Raw genomic sequence first — 24,068 nt, 5'->3', positions numbered from 1 at the left:
TAAAACATTTTCTATATATTATTTTATACATTTTCAATTTAAACATTATAATCTTCTGCTCTTTTAAACTGTTACACAGCGTGGACGGGAATGCGAATTTGAAGCATCTGTAAAATAGAAAGAATAAAATTAGTTTTATTCGTCTCTTATTTGCCATTTTCATCTCACCTTGCTGGTCTTATCGAAGAGAGCCTGGGCACGGTCCTGCTGCAATCGATAATTCAGGAACTTGTCGAATAGGTAATCATGACGAATGGACTCCACCAGAATGCGATCTTCGCCGATATCCAAGCTGAGCTCCTGCGATGATACCTGTGCAATAAAGTCATGAAAATAGATTTCATTTCATGGTTTCTCAAACACTTACACAAATAGGTAAATAGAGCTCAACGTAGATCTCATCTACCACATCGTCTCGAACACGGGCACGCAATTTGTACATCGGTTCCTTGCTGTTGGCTATGGGGGTGGATTGAACTTTGGGTGTCTTACTGGCTGCCACATCGGCTGCATTAATCTCCTGAACCAATTGCTGCACCTCGGGCGACGTTGGTGAAGTAATTTGATTGACCACCTTGACGTCATCGTTGCGCACGCGATGGGAGACAAGAGTGCCAATAAATTTGCGATTATTTAATACAATTGTCTTCTCTGTGGATATTTGTATGTTGTATTTCTCACTCAATGCTTCAGTGACAATTTGTAAGAAGAAATTGTTAAACAATTGCGATTTGTTGATTTTCACCAAAAACATTGGATTAATGGCTATGTCGACCACATCGACAGTGTTATTTGAACGATCCTTGGTGTGGCGTGGCTCAGATATGCTCATTGGCACACGGAATGAGCCCGGATCTGGTGACTCCAATATGGCAATTAGCTCCTCTTCGGTAACATCAACCGGTGGTGCGGGCACCTCCGGTGCTTGGCAAACATTGATAAAGAACTTTTCATTGGAGTTAACCCTGAAGCTCTTTACACAAAATCCTGATGTGAGTTTGGGAAAAAAAGAGACATTAATCAAAAGATATACACAAAATAGCTACATAACTGTAATCTAGATTAAAACAAAAACAACTAGAAATGGAAACTCCAGTGACATTAAAAAAAAAAAAAAATTATAAATAAATAAGTCAAGCTGATGCATAGAAAATTCTTCCATTGTGTCGCCACAAATCAGAATTGTTATTTCCGATTTCATTTGAATTATGTGTCAAAGATTTCTTGTCCACCTAACGCAAGGTTTCTCAACCCATCGTTGTTCTGTAATGAGAGCAAGTGTCGATCAAAGATCTCTTAGGCCTTTGGCATTTGCCTTTTATTGGCTATCCCTTTTTCCAAGGATTTATTTTTAAATTTACATGAGTTTCGCTTAATATTTCAAAATGTAAAATTGTTTTGTTTTATTTGCTCTTCAAAGTGTTAAAAAGATCCTTGTGCCTGGGCCAGGTTTTTTCGCTGATGCTCTGTAAAATGATATGAGGGGATGAGTATTTTCTTATAAAGCGAATAGGGCTATCAGTTTGCTATCACCTTCAATTCGTCAAAGGCCTGTTTGGCCAGCCAATGAAAGACAGGATTCTTCCATTGTCTACCAACGACATCAGAAGCGTCTGGGTTACCCTTCTCGATAATGGTGTACTGCTTGTGCCACAAATAGACCATACTTCGCATTTTAAAGAGCCACAAATGATTGGGTATGTTACGTATCATTTCCTGCAGTTGCTCAACATTTTCCATGCTTAGATTTTCCAAGAAAATCTCATTCATCAGTAGAAAGATCGTCCGCATGTTGCGGTAATGGTTGAACAGATTTTTCTCCAATGCCATGTGAGCACATTTAAGGACATTATTAACCACCTGTTCCGTGGTGGCATTCGGATAGCTCGGAATGAAACGATATTTGATACTCTTATTCTTGAAGGTTCCCAACTGCTTCTCGATTTCTACTCCGCACCATTTATAATCGGTCCACCAGGGTAACCAATCTTTGTAGTTCTTATTCCTGTATAATTCAGTCCAATCGCGCTGCAGTCGTTTTTGGAATTTCTTTTTGTTGGCTCGTCTTTTTCTAACACCCACATACTTTGTGTTTTTGTTAGCCACATTTTTATTACCGCCATTGTCATCATCATCATCATCGTCGTCCTCCACTTCATCGTCGTCGTCGTCGTCATTGGTGTCGACATTCACTGATTCGTCATCGCCAACAGAGTCCGTTAGATAGTTGGTGTAATAATCTGGTTTCTGTTCAAAGAACGTTAAAGCATAAGACTCAGACTCGGGCTGTGGCAATCGGTTCACACTATTCCGAATGTACGGAAACTTGAAGCCAGCTATGCGAAAGTCTTGCTTTCCAGCAATCTTTCGTTGCTTAGCCTCAACGTTCGTTGTTTGACGAGACCGCGCAGGCGGATCACCGGCTCGTTTTTGGCCTGCAAGAAGTTGAAAATAGACATTTACTCACTACAAATGCAGTCTGCGTGGTACTAGGGCACTGACTAAAATTCGCTTAGTTGATCAACTGGAAGAGCAGGCAGAACGTCTCCTGCTGTGGTGTTAAATCTTTGACCTGATCAAAGTAAAAGCCACCATGTGCACTCCTTCGTTTGCATTCTAGCTTAGTAGATAAACAAAAGTTTTAGGAGTTTAGGATAAGACAAGCTGAATCTAAGTCCATATTACTCCATCTTTTCATCAGATGAGTTTAGAAACAAAAACCAAACAATTTTTGTTTATTTTGACACCAACTAAGCGAACTTTAGTTAGTCCCATTGAAAATACAAGATCAAAGCAGCTAAGAAAGCTGAAACATTGATTTTATGCCGTACTTAAACGGATAAATCGATTGCTTAGGAAGTTTTAATTTTAGTATGTTCTTACTGCTTTTCGATTTGCATAACCTTTAATTAAAGAGCCGAGGCATTGGCTTTGAATTTACGGTATTTACCAGTGCGTGGAGCGTTATCGTTGTTCACAGACTTTTGCCCTGGGTTTCTGGCTATTGGCGGTGCAATGTTGACTTTATTTCCAACTTGATTCTGATTATTTTTGGTAATCGTTTTCCTGGCTTGGCCTTGCGCGCCAGACGAACGCGGATTCCTGGCTTGCTGGGCCATCGGGGGTCCAGCATTACTTCTATTTCCAACTTGATTTTGACGTCTGTTGGTTATGGTTCTCCTGGCCTGGGATTGATCCGCGGCGAGGGGCAAATTATTGGCTTGTGCTTGGATCATCGCAGATCTTCCATCTCCCATCATACGACTTTTATTGATAATCCTTGCAATAGCTGGCGGTAGACTGCTTCCAATAGCTTGTTGACTAGTTATTGTGGCCGTTACTGGGTTTGGTCGGTTCATTCTGTCAAATTGTTGACCGGAACCGATGCGATTATTAAGATTGGATTGATTTTGCCCCGATTGGAAATCAGCAACATTTCTATTGGTCTGGTAGCGATTCGTATTTAAGGGCATTGGCATACGCTGGTCCCGTTGTTCCACTCTTTGTTGAATACGGTTGCCATCAAGTGGCATTCGTCGGCCTCCTCCACCTCCTTCTGGTCCTTGCATATTCATCATTTGATTACTTCCTGGCCTTGGTAAAAAGTTGGGCATAATTTGATCGCGTTGGAAATCATTGCCATCTCGATGGTGAAGTTGGCGATTTTGAATCTCATCCGGAATATTCGAATGGTTAATAAAGTTACGTCCTTGTCGGTGCTGTTCCATTGGATTATTTGGAATGGAAAAATTGGAACGCTGATCATCAAAGTTTTGACGGAAATCACCGGAACGTCGGAACTCTTCATCGGAATGGGAATAACGTTGTTGATTCTGGTTATTGAATCTGGTGTCTTCATAACTGTCAGGAGGACGATCATCAATGAAGTTTCCCCGTTCGTTTGATCTGCCACGCTGTTCGCCAACATCACGATCGGACTCAGAATCACTATCCCGAATCAAAAAAACTCGATCTTCATCGTTATCGACTTGGACAATTCGTTGGTAACGTGGTCCTTTGTTGTTGAAAGAAGCAGCTGGAGCTCTTTCAAGATTTCTTGGTGGAGGTGACAATTGTGGTCCACGAAACTCTGACTCATACTGAACATTGCGAAATCCTTGATTACGGTCTTCAGCTAAGTTCCTTTCAAAGTCACCACGTAAACAGAGATTATTATCCCTTTCGCGAGAATGCGGATTAAAGTCCGGATTATCGAAATCTCTTTCAAATCTGTCATCGTAATTGTCATTTCTATTGTCTGGACCTCGATTACCAAGCATTTGGTTTGGATTATAGCGATCATCATTCATTTGGCGAGACCGATTAGCCATGACTAAGTCATCATTCTCGTCCGTAAAGTTAAAACGTTCTCGCGGACTGTAATTGACATGACGGCGATCGTCGCCGTCGAATTCGAATTGCTCAGGCTGTCGCCTAGAATTCGGATTCTCATTGTCCTCGTGCATTCGCCGATTGTCGAATTGAAAATCGGTGTTTCGATTGTTCGAGTGATCAAAATGCTGCTCCTCACGCTGCCGCATTATGTGCTCCTCACGCTCCCGTATTAGTTGCTCCTCTCGCTGCCGCATTAACTGCTGTTCTTCATGCTCCCGCATTTGGTACTGCTGCTGTTGCCAGCGATCTCCATCATGTTGATCGCTGCCTGGACTACGTCTTTGTTCAAAACGATCCTCATTGCGTTCCCTTGAACGACCCCGAAAACGATCATCTATGCTTGCACTTCTGGATCGTCGTGGCGGCGAATTGGGCTGGTCATTCCAATTGATGTTCCTTGGCGGTGATGGGGTCCGAGGTCTGACCCTGCGTTCATTGGCGGCAATGAATTCATAGATTTCGTTTTTAACAATTGCATCAACTTCATTCTGCCGTTTGTCACCCAATTCAACGCTCATCCGATAGCGGCGACGTTGAAAGTCGCGCAAATTGAAGTTAGGCACATTGAAGGAACGCTTAACAAGCGAACGTGCCTGTTGCCGAGTCAAGCCCAATTGGCGAAGAAATTGGCGACGGTTGTCCACCTCTGGGATTCCAGTGCCGACTACACCCCGACGATTGCCTGTTCTCAATTTCATGGCGTATTCACATGAAATTATATAATGGTAGAAAATAAACACAATTTAATTAAGCCATCTACAACAGAATAAGAGAACACGAATTTTGCTACAAATTCAAATTGACAAATTTACCCTTGTTTTGGAAAGAAAAGGAATTTCTGTTAAATTAATTGCACAAATTAAACATAATCAACCAATTCGTTATTAGTTTCTCGGTTTTACATGCATTTTTGCCTCTTTTGAACCTTTTTGTATGCGGTTCTAGCTAATCAGATCGTTATCCGATATGTTTATTTTTGTTTCAAACAAGAGGCGTGGCAGACTGCAAACATATTTAAGCTGACAGCATTCCAAATGCCTTTCTTAAGTTTATATTTGAAGTTTTAATAGGCACACACTGGGTATTACTTTACATACAGTGAAACCAATTTTGGGTGGACAGGGATTGGCCTCCAATACTTGTACTTAGGTATATCATACCCACCCATGACAGGAGAAAGTTAAACGCTTTGAAGGGGTTAGACTAGTTATAGATAACATAAACAGAAATTATTATTGTTTTGATAATAGTCTACAAAAAGTATTGATGCAATGCGTCGTCTAAATTGGAAATACTTTTAATCAATAAATACTAATTGTCTTTGGAATATTCTTATTAATATCTGTGTTAAATTTAATCAAGTTCATCTGTCTATATGTTTTAAATACATAGCGATTTAGGTAATATATCTCGGGGTTTTGTTTCTGGACACTTCTTGGGAGACAATTTGATTTTATATATAGTATTTTTATCGACTATGACAGTAGAAAGAAAGTAAAACTAGCACTTGTAAGGGTATACAAAATTCGTTATGACGCTACAACTGAAATTGCAAATTTTTTTTCAACAAAATGTACAGTTTTGTATTAAAGTCAAAATTAAAATTTGCGTCTCTATCCAGGGGAACACCCACAATATGGGCAATAAATTTCTGTGATAACAAAACAGATGAACCCTTATTTGTTTATAGAAAACAATAATGTTTGCCACAAAAATACATATGTATGTATGTATGTAGCTCTCAAACGAATCTTCACTGTATCTACAATTAAAGAACACAATAATCGATATACATACATATATAGAAATTGAAAAAAAAATTCTAGTACTTTCTGTTTTGAGTTGTCCGACCGACCACTTCAAGTAACTATGGAGTTAACAGACACGTAAAATTACTACAGATATTTTTCATTGTCCAGGTACATAGCTAAATATGTAGGTAATTATTTTGTTTAATTTGTGAATGAGAATTGTCGACTATTATACACTGCGACTGAAAGTTCTCTGACAATGTTTATGCCAATGTGAATGCGAATTTGAATTTCATCAGAGTAACAAATTCCGCTTGCTCTTTGCGTCAAGAGTCAGAGATAGGCCACCTGTTTGCTATCTCACAATCTAGCCGCTCTCTTTTTCTGTATTGTTTTTAGCTGGAACGCTCTTTCGACAAAATAATGCCAATAGTAAATGACTCGGCGGTTTCTCTTCTTAGAAGTGGATGTTTGTTTTTGGGAAAGAGCATTTTGTTTGCACGTGCAAAAAACCCGTTTTAGGTCACTTAAGCTCGGTCTTGAACGAGAGAGAAGAGAATTTCTGGGAAATGTACTTTGTAGCTTAATTAAACCATCTCTTTTATAGATTTCTGACCCTCTCTTTTTACCCTATCTCTCTCTCGCTACATTCGAGTCTCTCCAATGAACTACTACTCAATTTGTTTAATTTGTTGTGTGTGCGTGTGTGTGTGTGTGTGCGTGCGGTTGTATCTGTGTGGGCCCGAAATAAAATGCAAACATAAAACAAAATAAGTTTGCTCGCAACGTGCGACTGGCTGTCCGTTTCAGTTGCCTTTTTCAGCCACCCTCAGCCGGTTGGTGGTCGTTCGCGAGATACTTTGTGATTTTATATTGAGGAATTAAATTTGAATTGAAACTGAAATTCGAATTGTTGTTGTGATTTTGTTATACGAAGGTAATTATAAGTGACATTTTGTTGTTCTGTGTCTCTGCTTTATTCTCTCCGTTAATGAGTCTGTGTGTCTGTGTGTGTGTGTGTTCCCTGCGAAGCGTAACCATAATTCATTACACGCAGTTTGTATGTGTGTATTGTGGGAGATTGAATAGAAAAACAAAAACTATTCAAATTGTGAAATTATTTAAACTTTTAAAAGGCTTTCCCGCCAATTGATTTTGTTGTTGGTTATTTTTTTATGAGTCAGGAGAGAACAAACACAAATTGATAATTAATGATAACAACAATTCTACTGCAATTTGTGTATTGTCATGCTAAGAGTGATTTTTTTTAAGGCCAACCAACAGAAGCAAAGTGTAATTTATTTAATTACAATAGAAAAATATGGGAAATATTTAATGAATGAGTTATGTACAAATGATGACGTCATAACCCAAAACCCCAAAAAAAGAGGTTTCCAAGGCCTTTTTATGTACAACATTTGTACATACATATATATGGCAAAGTTATCTATAGTTTCGACACAACAGCTTCTGCTTTGATTATCATTTACGCTCCACCCTCCCCCTTCGCCCATTCAAGTGTATACTAATTCAGGACCCTGAAAAAAAAACCACTCGCTTGTACGATAAGAAACTGGGAAACAATAAAAAAAATAACATATATGTATTATGTACTATATAACAAATTATAAAGTGCAATTCAACACATATAAACGAATATATGTATGTGTATGTGTATAAATGGACTTGTTTTGTTTTTGTGATAGAGCAATCTATTCAAAGCAACAATAATAAAAAGAACAAGTGTGATAAGAACTAAGAGAAGCCCAGCAAAAGCATGAGAAAGGATAACTTATTCTATTTGTTAATCATTTCATGCCCATGCGTAATATTTAAGAGCACATAGAGCAAGAATGAGGGGGAAATCAAGATAACAAGAAGGAATGATAAACATATCGAAATGTTTGTTTTTACCCCCCATTATATATATCACGCTCTCGTTTCTTTTGAAAATATTTATAAACAAATTTACGAGCCGGCATACGAAAAAGTGTATTAACCCTTATACATGTATACATAAATATATTTTGTATATATAATTTGACCCATAGATATATATATTTTAATCATTATCATCATGATGACTTGAGACATTTGACATTGATCATTACGTTGGAGGAGAAATTCAATTCTTTTTCAATGCTTCTATATATCTATATACCCAATGTATTATATAATCTTTAGTTTTAGTTCGCAAACAGGTTTGTGCTTATGTTAATTATATAAACTGGGCATATAAATACTCGTTTTCTCCGATTGTTAGAAGTTTTATCTAAACACCTTAATATTTTGACAAACAAGTTTTTCTGCGGCTTTTGCGTCAATAAAATGTGACTAGCAGAAGCGTCTAATTTTTGAACTAAACTATGGTCATGATGAATATAAAAGAATGCTTAAAACATGTTTGAATTTGCATTTCTTAACGTTTTCCTCTTTTTTTTTGGATGCGGGGATTAAGTTTGAACAAACGTTTTTAAGTCAACCCACTCTAATTAAAGGCGGATTTTGGTAGTTTATCATAAAAGAGACTATACAGAAAAATCTCTCACTGTGATTTATTGTCCAAGCCGGATATATACACAGGGCTGTGTTACCTTGTCCAAAAATCCCTTCATTATGTCTGTAATCTTTTCAAGTGTTTGTCATAGTGAATAAACACTGCACAACTAAATCGACAGCGACGTGCGTTCATTATCTGGAAGACATGTTCGCGGTCTCGCTTAAGATTAGCCAAAGATTGTTGACATATGTTTAAATTCAAATCGTCATATGGCCATCAACAGCTATTGTTTTATTGAACCAATTAAAATAACGCTACTCATGCGAACTCCTCACACCTTCTGACCACCGTACGTCTTCCCTCACTTACCTGGCGTGGGTTGCACAATTAGAGAATCCCGTGGCGGTGCTTGCATTTGTTGTTGTTGTTGATGTTGGGAGTTGTTGCCAGGAGCTCCACCAAAGAACTGATTTAAATTATCCTCATATTCATTCTGATAAGAAAAATATGTATGTAATTAAGGCAAATGTATTTTCGGCCGGTTTTTTTTATTGCCTCATAGCAAATTTGACTTACCCGAACAAAACGCAAATTCTGTTCACGAAAATTATCATTGCCATCCAGGAAGTTTGTGCGTCGCGACATTTTTTATCGTTTTGCACCTTTTTTAGCGTTGAAAAAACAAATAATTGATTTCTTGTTGTTTATTCTTTTTTTTTTTTGCCAATTTTCATGAGAAGTAGAATGTGACAAATTGGTGTGGCCGTTTGTAGACGAACGCGTTATCGATTACTTTTGTATAGTGAATTTAGACTATAGCTAAACGTACTGTTTCCGGCTAAAAAAGCTGACAAATTATACGATAGTAGATAGCTGATAAAAAAAAGTACGCGGTTTTTTTAAAACACTGTACGCTGCAAATGAGAATACTGTTCAGTTTACGATACTTTTTAATTTAATAAGACAAATAATAGTGAAGTATGCAATAACAGGGTTCACATCGTCTGTTTTGGGCCCGACTAGCTAAAAAGCATGTTATTTACATATTATGAAGTGAGCAAGTGGACAAAATGAGTGAGCTGACTCAGCACTGTTTACCCAACGCTAGTTATATTATTCTGAAATATGTGGTCTCAAATTAAAGATAATATAAAAACCGTGACAATTAATTTCATCATTTAAAAATTTTGATTAAATGTTTCAAATTTAAGTATTGCTTAAAAAATGTCACAGATTTTCTACAATTTTAGACTGTGACTCCACCAAACGCTGCTCATCTCTAGAAAAACAAAAGCTATTATTTTGTACTGTTGTGGGAAAAGAACAGCTGTTTTAGAAGAAAATAACAAGAAAAAAATTTCGTTCCATTCATTTTGCAGTTAGATCCAATTATCAATTAAACATTAGCACGTGGATTAAAGTAAGAGTCCAATCTATGAGCCATGGCGGAGGACACAAGTTCTGCAATGGATAGATTTTGTGGTTCAAAGTTTTGGGTAAGTGTTTATATTTTACAGCGTAAACCTTTGATACAAATGTACATTACTCATTTTTGTAGAATTCCACGGAAACTTGGTATACAACCGATCCCGATTTCACACCCTGTTTCGAGCAAACTGTTTTGGTTTGGACGCCATGCGCCTTCTACTGGCTATTTGTGGTGTTTGATTTCTATTACCTAAAGGCTAGTTTGGATAAGAATATACCATGGAATAAATTGAATCTGAGCAAGTTGCTCGTTAACTTGGGATTGCTTGTGATCACGGCGTTGGATTTGATAATGGCCCTGGTGAAAAAAGGCGGGGACTCGGCATTACCCCTCTATGACTTGGATGTCTGGGGTCCAATTATCAAGTTTGCTACCTTTTTGCTAATCTTCATCTTTATACCACTGAATCGGAAATTTGGTGTCCAGACGACAGGATGTCAATTTCTGTTTTGGTTCCTATTGACCATTTTGTCCATACCCCGTTGCCGTACAGAGGTGAGAGCCGAGCGCAATAGGGCCGAAAGATTAGGCACTGAACAAATTACCGAGGAGGATTTCTCTTGGGAGGAATATCAATACGTTAGCTTCTTCATCTTTTTCGCCTTTTCCTGTGTCATGTTGCTGCTCAACTGCGCTTCCGACGCCCTACCAAGGGAAACTAAGTACACGCGAGGAAGAAATGAGATTCCCGAGTTGTCAGCCAGTTTCTTGTCAAGGATCACTTACCAATGGTTCGATAAGATGGCCTGGAAGGGCTATAAGAATCCCCTGGAGCACCAGGACTTGTGGGATTTGCGTCCTCAGGACAGTTGCAAGGAAGTGATGCCTGTCTTTGCATACCACTGGAACCAGAATGTCCGCAAGAACTACAAATACACACCCCAACCAGAACCAAAGGCTCAATTCAGCAATGGCAAAGTGTCCTTTGAAAACCCGCATTCGGCCGGTGGCAAAAAGAGCATGGCCAGCATTATGCCTCCAATTTACAAGTCCTTTGGCGGCGTCTTTCTATTCGGTGCGATGATGAAACTGTTCACCGATGTCCTGACGTTTGCTCAGCCCCAAGTATTGAGTCTTATCATTGGCTATGTAGAGGATTATGAGACAGACCCTCAACCAGAATGGAAGGGTATCCTTTATTCCGTCGCCCTATTCGTATTGGCCGCCGCCCAAACATTCATCCTGGGTCAATATTTCCATCGTATGTTCATTGTTGGCCTGCGCATTAGGACCGCCCTCATCAATGCCATTTACCGGAAGGCCCTGCGCATCTCCAATTCGACTCGTAAGGAGTCAACCGTTGGTGAAATTGTCAACTTGATGGCCGTAGACGCCCAGAGATTCATGGATTTGACCACCTATTTGAATATGTTGTGGTCTGCACCCCTGCAAATCGGCTTGGCCCTTTATTTCTTGTGGCTCCAATTGGGTCCCTCCGTTCTCGCCGGTCTCGCTGTGATGATCATTTTGATACCTGTCAACGGTGTCATTGCCAGTCGCATCAAAACCTATCAGATCCGTCAAATGAAGTACAAAGATGAGCGTGTCAAACTTATGAATGAAGTTCTCAGTGGCATCAAGGTGAGTATCATCTTTGCGCAGTCTGGGAAACTTTAATGTATACTTTTCACTTCGAAAAGGTTCTTAAATTGTATGCCTGGGAGCCGAGCTTCGAGAAACAAGTCCTGGATATTCGTGACAAGGAGATAGCCACATTAAAATCCACCGCCTATTTGAATGCCAGTACTTCCTTCCTTTGGTCCTGTGCTCCATTCCTGGTAAGATATGCACCAACCGGGAGGTGCAACACTTTGATTTCTTTTTTTCAGCTGGCGATGGAACAATTGGACTAATACGAGGAAACCCCTTATGCTCTCTGCTCTGTCAATACCAATTTCCACAAAAAAAAGGTCTCACTGGTGACATTTGCCACTTACGTGTTATCCAGCGAGGCGAATCAGCTGACTGTCGCAAAAGTTTTTGTTAGTCTCTCATTATTTGACATCATGAAACTTCCGCTGACCGTCTTGCCCATGCTAACTGCTGACATAGCCGAGGTAAAAGTCCACAGCAGTCCTCCTGACAATCCCGCCCCCTTCTCCACCTCAAATCTGAAACTGAAACTTTTTCCTGCGGCTATGGGACATCGGCATCTTGGCACCACCTGCTCAACCACAAATGCTCCTCCACCTCCACTCCATTTAACCATAATCCAATTATATTATTTTAGGTTTCATTAGTTACATTTGCCACTTACGTTTTAATTGATGAAAATAATGTGCTTGATGCCACCAAAACTTTTGTTTCATTATCATTATTCAACATTCTTCGTTTTCCGTTAACAATGTTGCCCATGCTGATCACCAACCTGGTGCAAGTAAGTTTCAAGAAAATCAAATGAATTAACAACGAAGCCAGCTCACCCTGGGAAAAAGTGAAAGACTGCGTCTCCTCTCCCATTGTGAGCCGACTTCTTCTTCTACTGATCTCTGTAATGTGATGTTATTGTGATTGTAATTTGATGATAATTCTATTATTTATTTTAGCCCCAATACAGCCACCAAAAAAAAACCCAATCCCTTCAATATAACCCAAAAACCGAATCCCATCCCATCCACTCAACCAACCAAAAAACTCATTGAACAAAAGCTTAAATCATTTTCATTTTTAATTTCGGTTCTTAAAATTGTCCGATCCAAAAGAGTTCCGATTTGTAGTTATCAATCTGTATATATATTTATCTTGGTATTGGGTTCATTCTATACCCTTTGCAGGGACACACGATCTTCTTTTCAATTTGCCAGTAATTTTGAGGCCATTTCTTTATACTTGGCCTTGTTTTCATGTTGATAATTTCGGTCATATTTAGTAAGAACAATTTACAAGTTTTTCTCGCTTTGTCCGAAGACATACACCCATTTGAAATTAAAGGGTACAATAATTATTATGAATAATTTATTAGTTTAAAATTCGTAAAGTGACCTTCCTACCTGTCTGCAGGGGGTATAATTACAGCTACGGCCATAACCGAGTTGAATACATTTCCTCCTCCTTCTCCTTCTATAATTCATGGTTACATCCTTTCCCCTATATATCCCGACAAACCATTTTTTCCCCTGCCCCGATTCTTTTTTTGATTTGACTTTGTGTGTTTAAAAGTTTATTTATTATGACTATAACTAATCGATTTTTCTCTCATCCTGATGGATATAGACCCAAGTTTCTGTGAATCGTATTAACAAGTTCTTAAATAGTGAAGAACTAGATCCAAACAGTGTGACACATGATCCCTCCAAGCGTAAGTTATACCATCATTTATTTTGTATTTATAAATTACAATTGAATTGAATATTTTGCAGCCCATCCCATGTCCATCGAGAAGGGTGAATTCTCGTGGGGCGACAATGAGGTTACCTTGAAGAACATTAACATTGAGGTACGCAAGAGTAATCTTGTGGCCATTGTGGGCTCTGTCGGCTCAGGCAAATCCTCAGTGATTCAAGCCTTCTTGGGTGAAATGGAGAAACTTACCGGCATTGTCAACACTGTGGGCAAGTTGGCCTATGTACCGCAACAAGCCTGGATCCAGAATGCCACACTGAGGGATAACATTCTGTTTGGCGAGAAGTACGATCGGAAGCGATACAACCGTGTGATTGATGCCTGCGCCCTGAGAGCAGATATTGATATTTTATCAGCTGGCGATCTTACGGAAATTGGTGAGAAAGGCATTAATCTATCAGGTGGCCAAAAGCAGCGTATCTCTCTGGCACGAGCGGTCTATAGCGATGCGGATCTATATCTCCTGGATGATCCCCTAAGCGCAGTCGACTCGCATGTAGGCAAACACATCTTTGAAGAAGTTATCGGGCCGAAAGGCATGTTGGCTAAGAAATCCCGAATCCTTGTCACACACGGTGTGACTTTCTTGCCCCAAGTGGACAGCATTTATGTCATGAAATCTGGCGAAATCAGCGAGAGTGGCACCTTCACGCAATTGGTACAGAACAAGGGTGCCTTTGCCGATTTCATCATACAGCATTTGCAAGAGGGTAACGAGGAGGAAGAGGAATTAAACCAAATCAAACGCCAAATCTCAAGTACAGTAGATGCCCCCGAGGTGTTGATGGGCAGCGTAGAGAATGCCATCAAACTGGCACGCACGGAAAGCCTCTCTGACTCAATGTGAGTGGAAGATCACTTCGATATTTGCATTAACTATCATTTCTTATCAAAATCTTTCTTTATTTCAGTTCTGTAACATCTGGAGATAGCTTAATGGGAAGTTTACGTCGTCGTCGTACTGCCAAACGTCAGAATTCCCATGATTCCGTTGCATCGGCTGCTTCGCTGAAAAAGAAACAAGAAGTCGAAGGCAAACTGATTGAGACTGAAAAATCACAAACTGGTGGCGTGGAATTTGCCGTCTATAAGCATTATATCAAAAGCGTTGGTGTCTTCCTCTCGGTGGCCACTCTCGCTCTCAATTTCGTGTTCCAAGCCTTCCAAATCGGCTCGAATCTGTGGCTAACCAAATGGTCAAACGATAAAGAAGTTGAACACGATACAAGCAAGAGAGATATGTACTTGGGAGTCTATGGTGCCTTCGGTTTCGGACAAGGTAAGCTGATTGTGATTCAATTAATTTCAAACTATTTTCGTTATCTATATGTATGCGTTTCATGTTTGTTTCGTCTTTGTTTTTGTGGTTATGGCTGATGGTTTTTAATTGTAAATGCTTCTTTTAATTCTATTTAAAGGAAATTGTATATATCAATATAATATTTATGTAGTTTTTGTTTGCCTGCTGGTCGTTTGCTTTCACCTTTTGGACCTTAATATGGTTGTTGAGAGAACCTTTAAAATGCTACTCAGTTATCCTGATCACTTGATTTTTCCCCCACACTTAACAAACTTAATTTTAATGCATTGCACGTTCTTTACTTAACCCCACACACTGGCTATTGAAGGAACTCACACGCTGACAATAACTGAATGAAATGAAATGCACTTTTTTAAGCCTGCTAACCACACAAAACCACAAATATTTATCCTCTCAATGCACGAATTAACTTTTGAAATTTATGTCCATAGTCAAGTCACCCAACAATCTAAAGTTTTTTCTTAAAAGTTCCTTAAAACTTGTCGTGAGATTGTTTATAAAAACGTTTTTTATTGGGTGTTATACTTAGCCAAGAGATTACTTTAACCCATTTTGGACCACTGTTCGATGTTTCGAACAGCAAGTGTTGTATGTTTTCAAAGATCCTTTATTTTATTTGACTATATTTAAATCAAAGGGAAGTATATAGTTAGTTTCACAAAAATTACATTAAATAAACCTTCAAATCCCTTTTTCGAACCAGTTTCATCGCAAACTAAAAGAGGCAGAATGTTTTTTTTTTCTAAAAGTCATTTTGCAGCTTAAAATTAGCCCGGTCCAAAATGCCCGAAAAAAATAAGTTTTTTGTTTTAATTTATAAATGATTTGTCTACATTTTAAGGACGAGTATTTTATTTCTCAGTTTTTAAAACTGTTTCAGTAGGAACCCCTCCCAAAAAAACACTTTTAAAGCTTTTTAGGATCATCGAAAATGAAATAACCAAACTGATTTTGATAAAGTTATGATTATGATTAAGTCGGAGGAATCAGTAAAACATTTTTTGTTAAACTTCTGGCGGCTTTTCAGAAAAATTCTATTTTGCCTTTAATTATGTATTTAATGAAAATTTTTTCGAAGATTAAAAAGCTTCAACTAAGTTCTAGAAAATTTAGTTCAGATAGTTCTGTGAAAAACAAATAAGCAGAAGCGGTTTGCACATCATTTTGATTATCTTTTTGAACGAGATTTTCCAATTATTTTGAGTTTGAGTTGATATTGAAATGTTTCTTACTAGATGTAAGCCCTAAAAAATAGGGTCTCTTGATTAACTGGTTTAAAATGTCAGTTTCAACACTCTGTTATAACAATTAAGCAGAATTTGCCTAATAAAGGAGATAGAATATATATAATGATACATAAACTGTAATAATTAGAGTTTTGTAAATACATTTTTCTGCTTATTACAATCAGAAAAATCATTAGAAATTAGATTATAGATTAAATTTGACTTTTATTCCGCAGCGGAATTTAATTCTTACCTTTCCTAGAACTAATCTCAAAAGTCTTTAAATGAAATTACTTAAATTTGTTAGATTTGCATGCACATAAAAGTGACTTGATTATGTTTAATATAAAATTATATACTGAACCACTAACAGTTCGTGTGTGTGTGTGTGTATGTCTGTGTGAGTTATATTAGAGAACAGTAATAATTGCAATATTAATTTCGTTTGTTATGTTATATTTGTTATTCTACCCTCTGTTGATATCCTAATTATTGAAAATCGTATTCCAAATCCAATTCTTTAATCCCACAACAAAACAAAAATTAGTCGTCGTGAATTTCTTCTCATCACTTGCCGTCTCATTGGGTTGCCTTGAGTGTTCACGGATATTGCATACAACTTTATTGCATTATAATATGCGTTGGCCGATGGAGCTGTTTGATACCACACCGCTGGGACGTGTTGTGAATCGATTCTCGAAAGATATCGACACCATAGATAATGTGTTGCCATTTAATATACGTGTCGTTGTTGGCCAGGCATTTATGGTAAAGCTTTAAAAGAAAAACAAAAACAAAATATTTAAGAAAATGCACCAAAACAGTAACAACAACAACAACAACTCAGATCATGGATCACGGTCTTTCTTTTTTTCTTCATACATTTTTGCTTGGTTTTGGCTTTGTTGTGACTAATAATGTCTTCTTCTCTTCAAAGTATTGACCAGTTACTTGTCCACTTTGGCCCTATCCTTGGGTTGCGTATATAGCGCCAATTGGCTGCATGGTCAACTTATCCATCATACCATGCGTTGGCCAATGGAACTGTTTGACATAACGCCTCTGGGTCGTATAGTGAATCGTTTTTCAAAGGATATCGATACCGTTGACAATACACTTCCCCTTAATTTGCGTGTAGCTGTTCTCCAAATATTTGCGGTAATTCAAAACGATCAATCGATAGCTGAGTAGATATATATTAGGTTCCGAATTCGAATTGCCTCATTATTGCCTCTTGTCTGTCTTTAGTTGATACACAACAACTTTCTCCATGTATATATCGAACACTTGTATACTTCTTTTTATAGTTTTATCCTACTTTTGTGCCTCACTAACCTTGGCATTGGGCTGTATATATTGCGCCAAGCTACTGCACGTCAATTTACTCTTCAATGTATTCCGCTGGCCCATGGAGATATTCGACACAACGCCTCTGGGCCGTATAGTGAATCGTTTCTCGAACGATGTCGATAAAGTTGACAATACTTTGCCCCTGTTGTGGCGCATGGTGATCAGTCAAGCATTTGCGGTAAATTTCCAATTAAAACCCATCGTTTGGTTAAATGGGAAAGAGAAAAGAAAATGAAAGAGGGTATAGGAGGACCATAGCTTTAACGGAGTACTAATTGTGAAAGCATGTTAACTAATAGCACTATCTAAATGGACAGGCAGCACTTTCTGTATAACACCTAAATAACTTTCGTTCTTTGTGTCTATTAGAGATTCTATGTAAATACACTTTTTCCTTAACTTGCACTTGCATGGCTAACACAAACTGCTGTAGGATTAGAATGTACACCCGATACTTAATGATTTTCAATCACACTTTATATACCACTTATGTACAATTTGCAAATGCTGCTGCATCGTGGACAGTGCTGGCCAAATATTTAGCCGGATTATCATTGGCCTTGGGTGGCTTACACTGTTCGTTGGATGTGTTCACCAGATTGCTGCAGGTGGTCCTTAAATGGCCCATGGAATTGTTTGACACAACGCCAATTGGTCGCATACTCAGTCGCTATTCGAAGGATATCGATACAGTTGACAATGTATTGCCGCATATAATGGCAATGTTTCTAAACACATGTTTCGGGGTAAAGACAGTATAGTATAGTAAAGTTTATAGAGGTACCAACCAATCCTTCCCACCAGCTCTTGATCTAACCCACCCACCTCCAGTCTAGCTAAGCTTTACTAACTATTTTATTAATCATTTCATTTTCATTCATCAACAATTTAATAATTTCGCATTCTTGCTGCTTTCGAATCGCCTCTTTTTTGGGTAAACTGATTTGAAAGTGATGTGTGTGTGTGTGTGTATGTGTGTAAGAGATCGCACAATATAGAAAAAGAAACTTTTAACATTTAGAATCTAAAATCTAACAGGATACGGTCTTATTTTTAATCTCCACTCTCACTCTGATGATTCGACTTTTGTCTCAGAGCAGGTACGGATTAGCCCTATGCCCATCGCTTCTCATAAATTTGACCAATTTTGATAATCCCATCAAGCTAAAAAAGTATAATCTTCCCCGCATTCCGCTAGGTGTGTTTGCCTACTTTGCTGTGGTCATTGTTTACTCTGGCGGTCTTCGGGCGGCCAAGAGAATTCACAACGACTTACTCCGTATCGTAATGCGGGCCTCGGTGTGCCGTTTCTTTGATGTAACGCCCCTTGGACGTCTCTTGAATAGTTTCAGCGGTGATATGGATGTGGTCGATGAGGAATTGCCCGCCACAATGGATTCCTTTATGACCTTTATTTGGATGGTATTTGCAATTCATTGATTGACCATTTTTTTCTTCTTATTTTTTTCGATATACCTACCTACCATATATACTTATATATATATATTTATGTAAACATTTTCGGTTTGTAGCGTTTTACCAGATGGTTTGTACTACCCGAAAACGGAAACTTTTTCGTAGTTTGTAACGATCATTGCACTATATCAAAAACCAAAAACTATATTATCTCTCCTTCTCTCTCGCTTGTCAGCCCATAAAACCGATTTCATAACTATTTACATCCTCATTCAATGATTTTGACAAATATTTATCCATATCCATATTATAAATTGTTCATATGAATGCTCTCGAAAGAAAAGAAGTAACAAATGGCAAGAAGTTCTCTATTAGGTTAATCTTATTGTTTTTGTTTCTTAATTGTTAAATCTAACTCCAGTTCTGTTACAATTCCTAATCTCAAATATGCGTCTTGTGTTGTCTTTGTCCTCTTCAAACCAATATTCCAATTACTTGCGACTGTTAACTGGATTTCCTTTTATGCTCTGCTCTCTCCATTCCCTTGATCGATGCGGACAGTGATTAGCTTTATAAGCGCCGTCATTATAGTGTATCTGGGTGCCCTGCGTGGCGCCCGTAAGATCTTTGGTCATCTCTTTGGACGCATTATGCATGCCCCACAATCATTTTTCGATATTAAGCCACGTGCTCGTATACTCGATCGTTTAGCCAACGATATATACAAATTGGATGTGGTCCTGCCCGAGTTGATACGCGTTTTTAACTCGCAAATATTTCGGGTATGTGCGTCTGTATAGATGATGATGATGATTATGATGATGCTGATGCAGATGATGATGTAACTAACCCAAATGCCTTATTAACTAACCATTACTCACATGAACTAACCCCAAAAAACAAAAATACTTCCCTTTGATCCGCTCATTTCGCGGTCAACTGAGCGTTCTCTCAGGCTCTAGCACTGTAGATAGTTACATTTTAACCGATTTATCCTGTTTGTACTTATTTCTCCAAATATATTTCTTCTTGTGCCTGTCTCGTGTCTTGCTACTCCTTTAAAAGATTTAATTCCCAACGACCATTTCTCATTGAACATTGATTGTGAATCCAATTTAGGTATTACCTCGTTCTTTTCGGATTTGGTCCCCGCCTTAGGAGGCCTTCATGCGGCCGTGGTGTTGCATTCGATGTTGTTGAAACATGTGATGCGGGCGCCCATGAATGTGTATGATACAACACCCGTGGGTCGCATATTATCCAGATTTTCGAAAGATATTGAAACGGTTGACCAGAAAATGCCGCAAGTCATTAACGATTCACTTTGGTGTGCGTTCGAGGTAATCAATTTCTCAAGAAAAAACCAAATTTCAAAACAGATTTTCGTCTGCGCTAGACTATGAATTAGATGAGAGAGTATTACAACAAACACACACATATCACTTATCACCTACTTTACCAAAAGGCGTTTGTATTAAATTTTAACAACCCAGTCAATCGAATTGAAATCATTCCTTTTGCTCCCGCCCGATTTTTAACAAACTTTTCAACTAACTTCTTCACCCACAACTGGCACCAAAATTTCGATTACTCCGACTCTAAAAAGAATGAGAAAATAATATTGTCTATTTGTATGTGTATGTGTGTAGGTATTGGCCACCATTGTGGTTATTAGCATTTCTACACCGATTTTCCTGGCTGTCATTCTGCCCATTGCGGTCTTGTACTACTTTGCCCAACGTTTCTATGTGGCCACATCTCGACAACTGATGCGTCTGGAGTCTGTGTCCCGTTCACCCATTTACTCGCATTTCGGCGAAACTGTGACTGGAGTGTCGACCATTCGAGCCTACGGAGTTGAGGATCGGTAAGTTAGAATGCGTTGTATTCAGTCATTCCTCTGATTGATTTACTTTTCCTTGCTACAGCTTCATTGAGGAATCCGATAACAAGGTGGACAAGAATCAAGTCTGCAAATATCCTTCTTTGATTGCCAATCGTTGGCTGGCTATTCGTTTGGAAATGGTTGGCAACTTGATCATATTGTTTGCCTCTCTGTTTGCCGTCTTGGGTGGACAAACTAATCCCGGTCTTGTTGGTCTCTCTGTGAGCTATGCCCTACAGGTCACCCAGACTCTCAATTGGCTGGTTCGCATGACTTCGGACATTGAGACAAACATTGTGTCCGTTGAGCGTATCAAGGAGTACGGTGAAACGAAACAAGAAGCCGCCTGGGAACTGCCACAGGACAACAACAAGCCCAAAAACTGGCCTGAGCAGGGTCGCGTCCAGTTTGAGAACTTCCAAGTGCGTTATCGCGAGGGACTGGATCTGGTGTTACGTGGCGTTAGCTTCAATATTACCGGTGGCGAGAAAGTGGGCATTGTTGGACGCACCGGAGCGGGTAAATCCAGTTTAACGCTGGCCCTATTCCGCATCATTGAGTCGGCTGGCGGCAAAATTCTCATCGATGGCGTTGACATTGCCACCATGGGTCTGCATATGTTGCGTTCCCGTCTAACCATTATCCCACAGGATCCGGTCCTATTCTCGGGCTCTCTGCGCATCAATTTGGATCCCTTTGAGATTAAGAGTGACGAAGAGATCTGGAAGGCATTAGAACTATCACATTTAAAAACATTTGTCAAGAGTCTGGCCGCTGGTCTGAATCATGAAATATCTGAGGGCGGTGAAAATCTGTCAGTGGGTCAACGTCAATTGGTTTGTCTGGCTCGTGCATTGCTTAGAAAAACAAAAGTTCTGGTGCTGGATGAAGCCACCGCAGCTGTTGATTTGGAAACGGATGATCTTATACAGGTATGTTTTTTTTTATTGGGGATGATTTATCAGAGATTTAACTCAAATTTCGTTTATTTCGCAACAGAAAACCATTCGCAGTGAGTTCAAGGACTGCACTGTTCTCACTATTGCCCATCGTTTGAATACCATTCTGGATTCGGATAAGGTTATCGTTTTGGATAAGGGACAAATAACAGAGTTTGCCTCACCCACCGAACTATTGGATAACCCCAAGTCGGCCTTCTATAGCATGGCCAAGGATGCCAACTTAGTTTAAGCAAGAATAAACTATGAAACTCAAAACGGATATGTCCAAGTTAAAGAGGGGAAAGAATCTAGGACCTAGATATATATGCAACAATAAATCAAATCAATTAACGGTAGCTTTAAACAAAATGAGGATAAATTAAATCAAGAAAAAAGGAAAAGAAAATCTAAATCACATCACCTGGCAACTAAAAAGAAGCTAAGCTAAGAAACGGATACGAAATGCTCTACCTCAGCATAGCGGAAAACTTAAACCCAAGCAACAACAATAAGAACAACAACAACAGAAACTAGCAAATACCATTTAAATGTTCATTAGTCTAAGCGAAAAATTTTCACGAGTTCGAAAATTTCGAATGATGATTTTGTATGTGTTAGAGTTATGCAAAAACATAATGCATAACCAAATGTATTTTTCTATGTCCATTGTACTTACTTTTCTATAGATATATATATATATATATATATACTTATATATATGCGTGTATACAAAGATTAACTCCAAAAATGAAAACACATTTCGAGGTGTGTACTTAAAAATTAACTCAAAGAACTCAGTAATTTTGTTGCCTTCAACTGATCAAATCAGTGAGAAATATGTAAAACAAAAATATAAACATGGTCAAATGTAGTTAAATGAAATTTTTCAAACTTTTGTAATAAATAAATCAATCAAATAAAAAAAACTAATCCATTGTGAAAAGAATTTTGTATCATTTTGTCGATATTTTTCACTAGGTTCGTTCACCCTCGTACCCAAAAATGAGGTATTATTATACCCTTGTAAAAATATTACTACAATCGAATCTCGTTAATTGAAACTTGCGATATTTCCAAACTCTTATTAATTCAAAGTTATCACGAGTTCCATATAAAATCGTTATATTTCGAATTATATTTTAAAGCACTCGGTAATTCGAAACAAAAAATCATTGCTACGACGCGGTAATCCAAAATCATAAGGTCAAACACTTGACAATACAAATTTGCAAAGTTTCTTGGTAGTGAGTACTTTAAATGTTGTGTCTTCCTTAAAAATACCGTTATTGCTTCGTTGATATACAGGTGAAAAATTTGTGTTAAATAAGGATGATGAAGAACCATCAAAGGAACCAGTAGTTGACATCATTTGAGATTTTTTTTTCTGTCCAAGTAGATGAAGATGTTGCTCTCTCAGAATCATTAATTATCGATAATTGGTTATAACCAATGGCGCAATTTGATCTGCGCCAGATACGAATGAAAAGATGCAGACGATACTTAAGAACCTTTGGCAGAGGTGTCAGTTAAGGTCAGAATCACATCTCACCTCTAAAAAGTATACGTATATATGATTAGCTTGTATCAATGCAAAACTGCTCCTTGAACGTTAAAGTTATAGTGCTGTAGTTTGATTTACTGCAGGCAATGCACACAAATATATATGTGGGATCTAGCCTGATAAAACCACTCTTATAGGAACGATAACTTGTATAACTCAGTGAACCACTTCCTATCGCTTAAGGATCTAATAGAGGGGATGGTTTTTGTCTGTGATAGCATATTTATGATTTATAACCAAAAATCAGCATATTTGGGGCATAGTAAATTTTGGAGCCCTTCCAAACATTTGGCTATTTGTTTCCTTAGAATTTCAGAAACTTTATGCACTTTTTTTAAAAATTCAAGCAGTTTTATCTTTCAAATACAGTTGGACCTCGATTATCCGGGACGGTCGGGACCAGAGCCATCACGGAAAATCGAAAAACACGGTAAGTCGACAACAAAAATTCCACGTATTTCGTACTTGAAATTTTATAAGTACATATGTAAGATTTAAATCCCGCACACTGGCCTTAGAAATATGTAATATGTATGTATATACACGTGTGTTTCTCATTGATTGCTAACTATAACGAGGAAGGCCCGAATTCGCTTTATTATATTAGAAAAAACCAGAGGGCCGGGGCTAACTTCGACCGCGTCAAAGTTTGTATACCCTTGCAACTTTTATGGTAACTCTTTTCTTACCTATAGCCATCAAAGTGGAAAAATGTTCAAGCTAAAAAGGCTAATGTTTGCGAAAAAACGGCCAACAATCTTAGCATAGGAAAAAACTAAGATATTGATCAAAGTCACTGTTTTCCACCGATCGTTCGTATGGGAGCTATATGATATAGTAACCCGATCTTTATCAAATTCGGCACAGTCATTAACAGATATATTAAACTAA

The 24,068-nt window shown here is 38.3% G+C and overlaps 2 protein-coding genes across 12 annotated transcripts; one reads left to right on the top strand and one right to left on the bottom strand.

The window, feature by feature from the left end:
- On the bottom strand, nt 1-9,429 carry LOC6643889 (PIH1 domain-containing protein 1). Of its 3 annotated transcripts, none has more exons than XM_002066648.4 (5): nt 9,223-9,422; nt 9,016-9,139; nt 368-987; nt 169-312; nt 1-107 (listed from the first exon to the last, which is right to left on the bottom strand). In XM_002066648.4, exons 1-5 carry the CDS (start codon nt 9,289-9,291, stop codon nt 72-74), a joined length of 993 nt encoding a protein of 330 aa, XP_002066684.2. In that variant the 5' UTR covers nt 9,292-9,422; the 3' UTR covers nt 1-71. The 3 variants fall into 3 exon arrangements, with proteins under 3 accessions (XP_002066684.2, XP_023032614.1, XP_046866876.1); XM_023176846.2 differs by lacking the exons at nt 1-107; nt 169-312; nt 368-987 and adding exons at nt 1,295-1,466; nt 1,534-2,435; nt 2,951-5,077 and having other exon boundaries at nt 9,223-9,429; XM_047010920.1 differs by lacking the exons at nt 1-107; nt 169-312; nt 368-987 and adding exons at nt 1,295-1,466; nt 1,534-2,435 and having other exon boundaries at nt 9,223-9,427.
- Nucleotides 7,003-22,287, top strand: LOC6643888 (multidrug resistance-associated protein 1). Of its 9 annotated transcripts, none has more exons than XM_023176832.2 (12): nt 7,005-7,083; nt 10,026-10,142; nt 10,205-11,716; nt 11,776-11,913; nt 12,366-12,512; nt 13,349-13,433; nt 13,495-14,320; nt 14,389-14,756; nt 19,910-20,130; nt 20,440-20,657; nt 20,719-21,607; nt 21,675-22,287. In XM_023176832.2, exons 2-12 carry the CDS (start codon nt 10,089-10,091, stop codon nt 21,864-21,866), a joined length of 4,650 nt encoding a protein of 1,549 aa, XP_023032600.1. In that variant the 5' UTR covers nt 7,005-7,083; nt 10,026-10,088; the 3' UTR covers nt 21,867-22,287. The 9 variants fall into 9 exon arrangements, with proteins under 9 accessions (XP_023032612.1, XP_023032613.1, XP_023032600.1 ...); XM_023176834.2 differs by lacking the exon at nt 19,910-20,130 and adding an exon at nt 19,352-19,572; XM_002066647.4 differs by lacking the exon at nt 19,910-20,130 and adding an exon at nt 18,573-18,796.
- Nucleotides 22,288-24,068: the final 1,781 nt, after the last annotated feature.

The sequence above is a fragment of the Drosophila willistoni genome (assembly GCF_018902025.1).
Source record: "Drosophila willistoni isolate 14030-0811.24 chromosome 2R unlocalized genomic scaffold, UCI_dwil_1.1 Seg167, whole genome shotgun sequence".
In the NCBI taxonomy this organism is placed as follows: domain Eukaryota; kingdom Metazoa; phylum Arthropoda; class Insecta; order Diptera; family Drosophilidae; genus Drosophila; species Drosophila willistoni.
The sequence above is the reverse complement of the archived record's forward strand: the minus strand, read 5'-3'. Positions and strand labels throughout refer to the sequence as shown.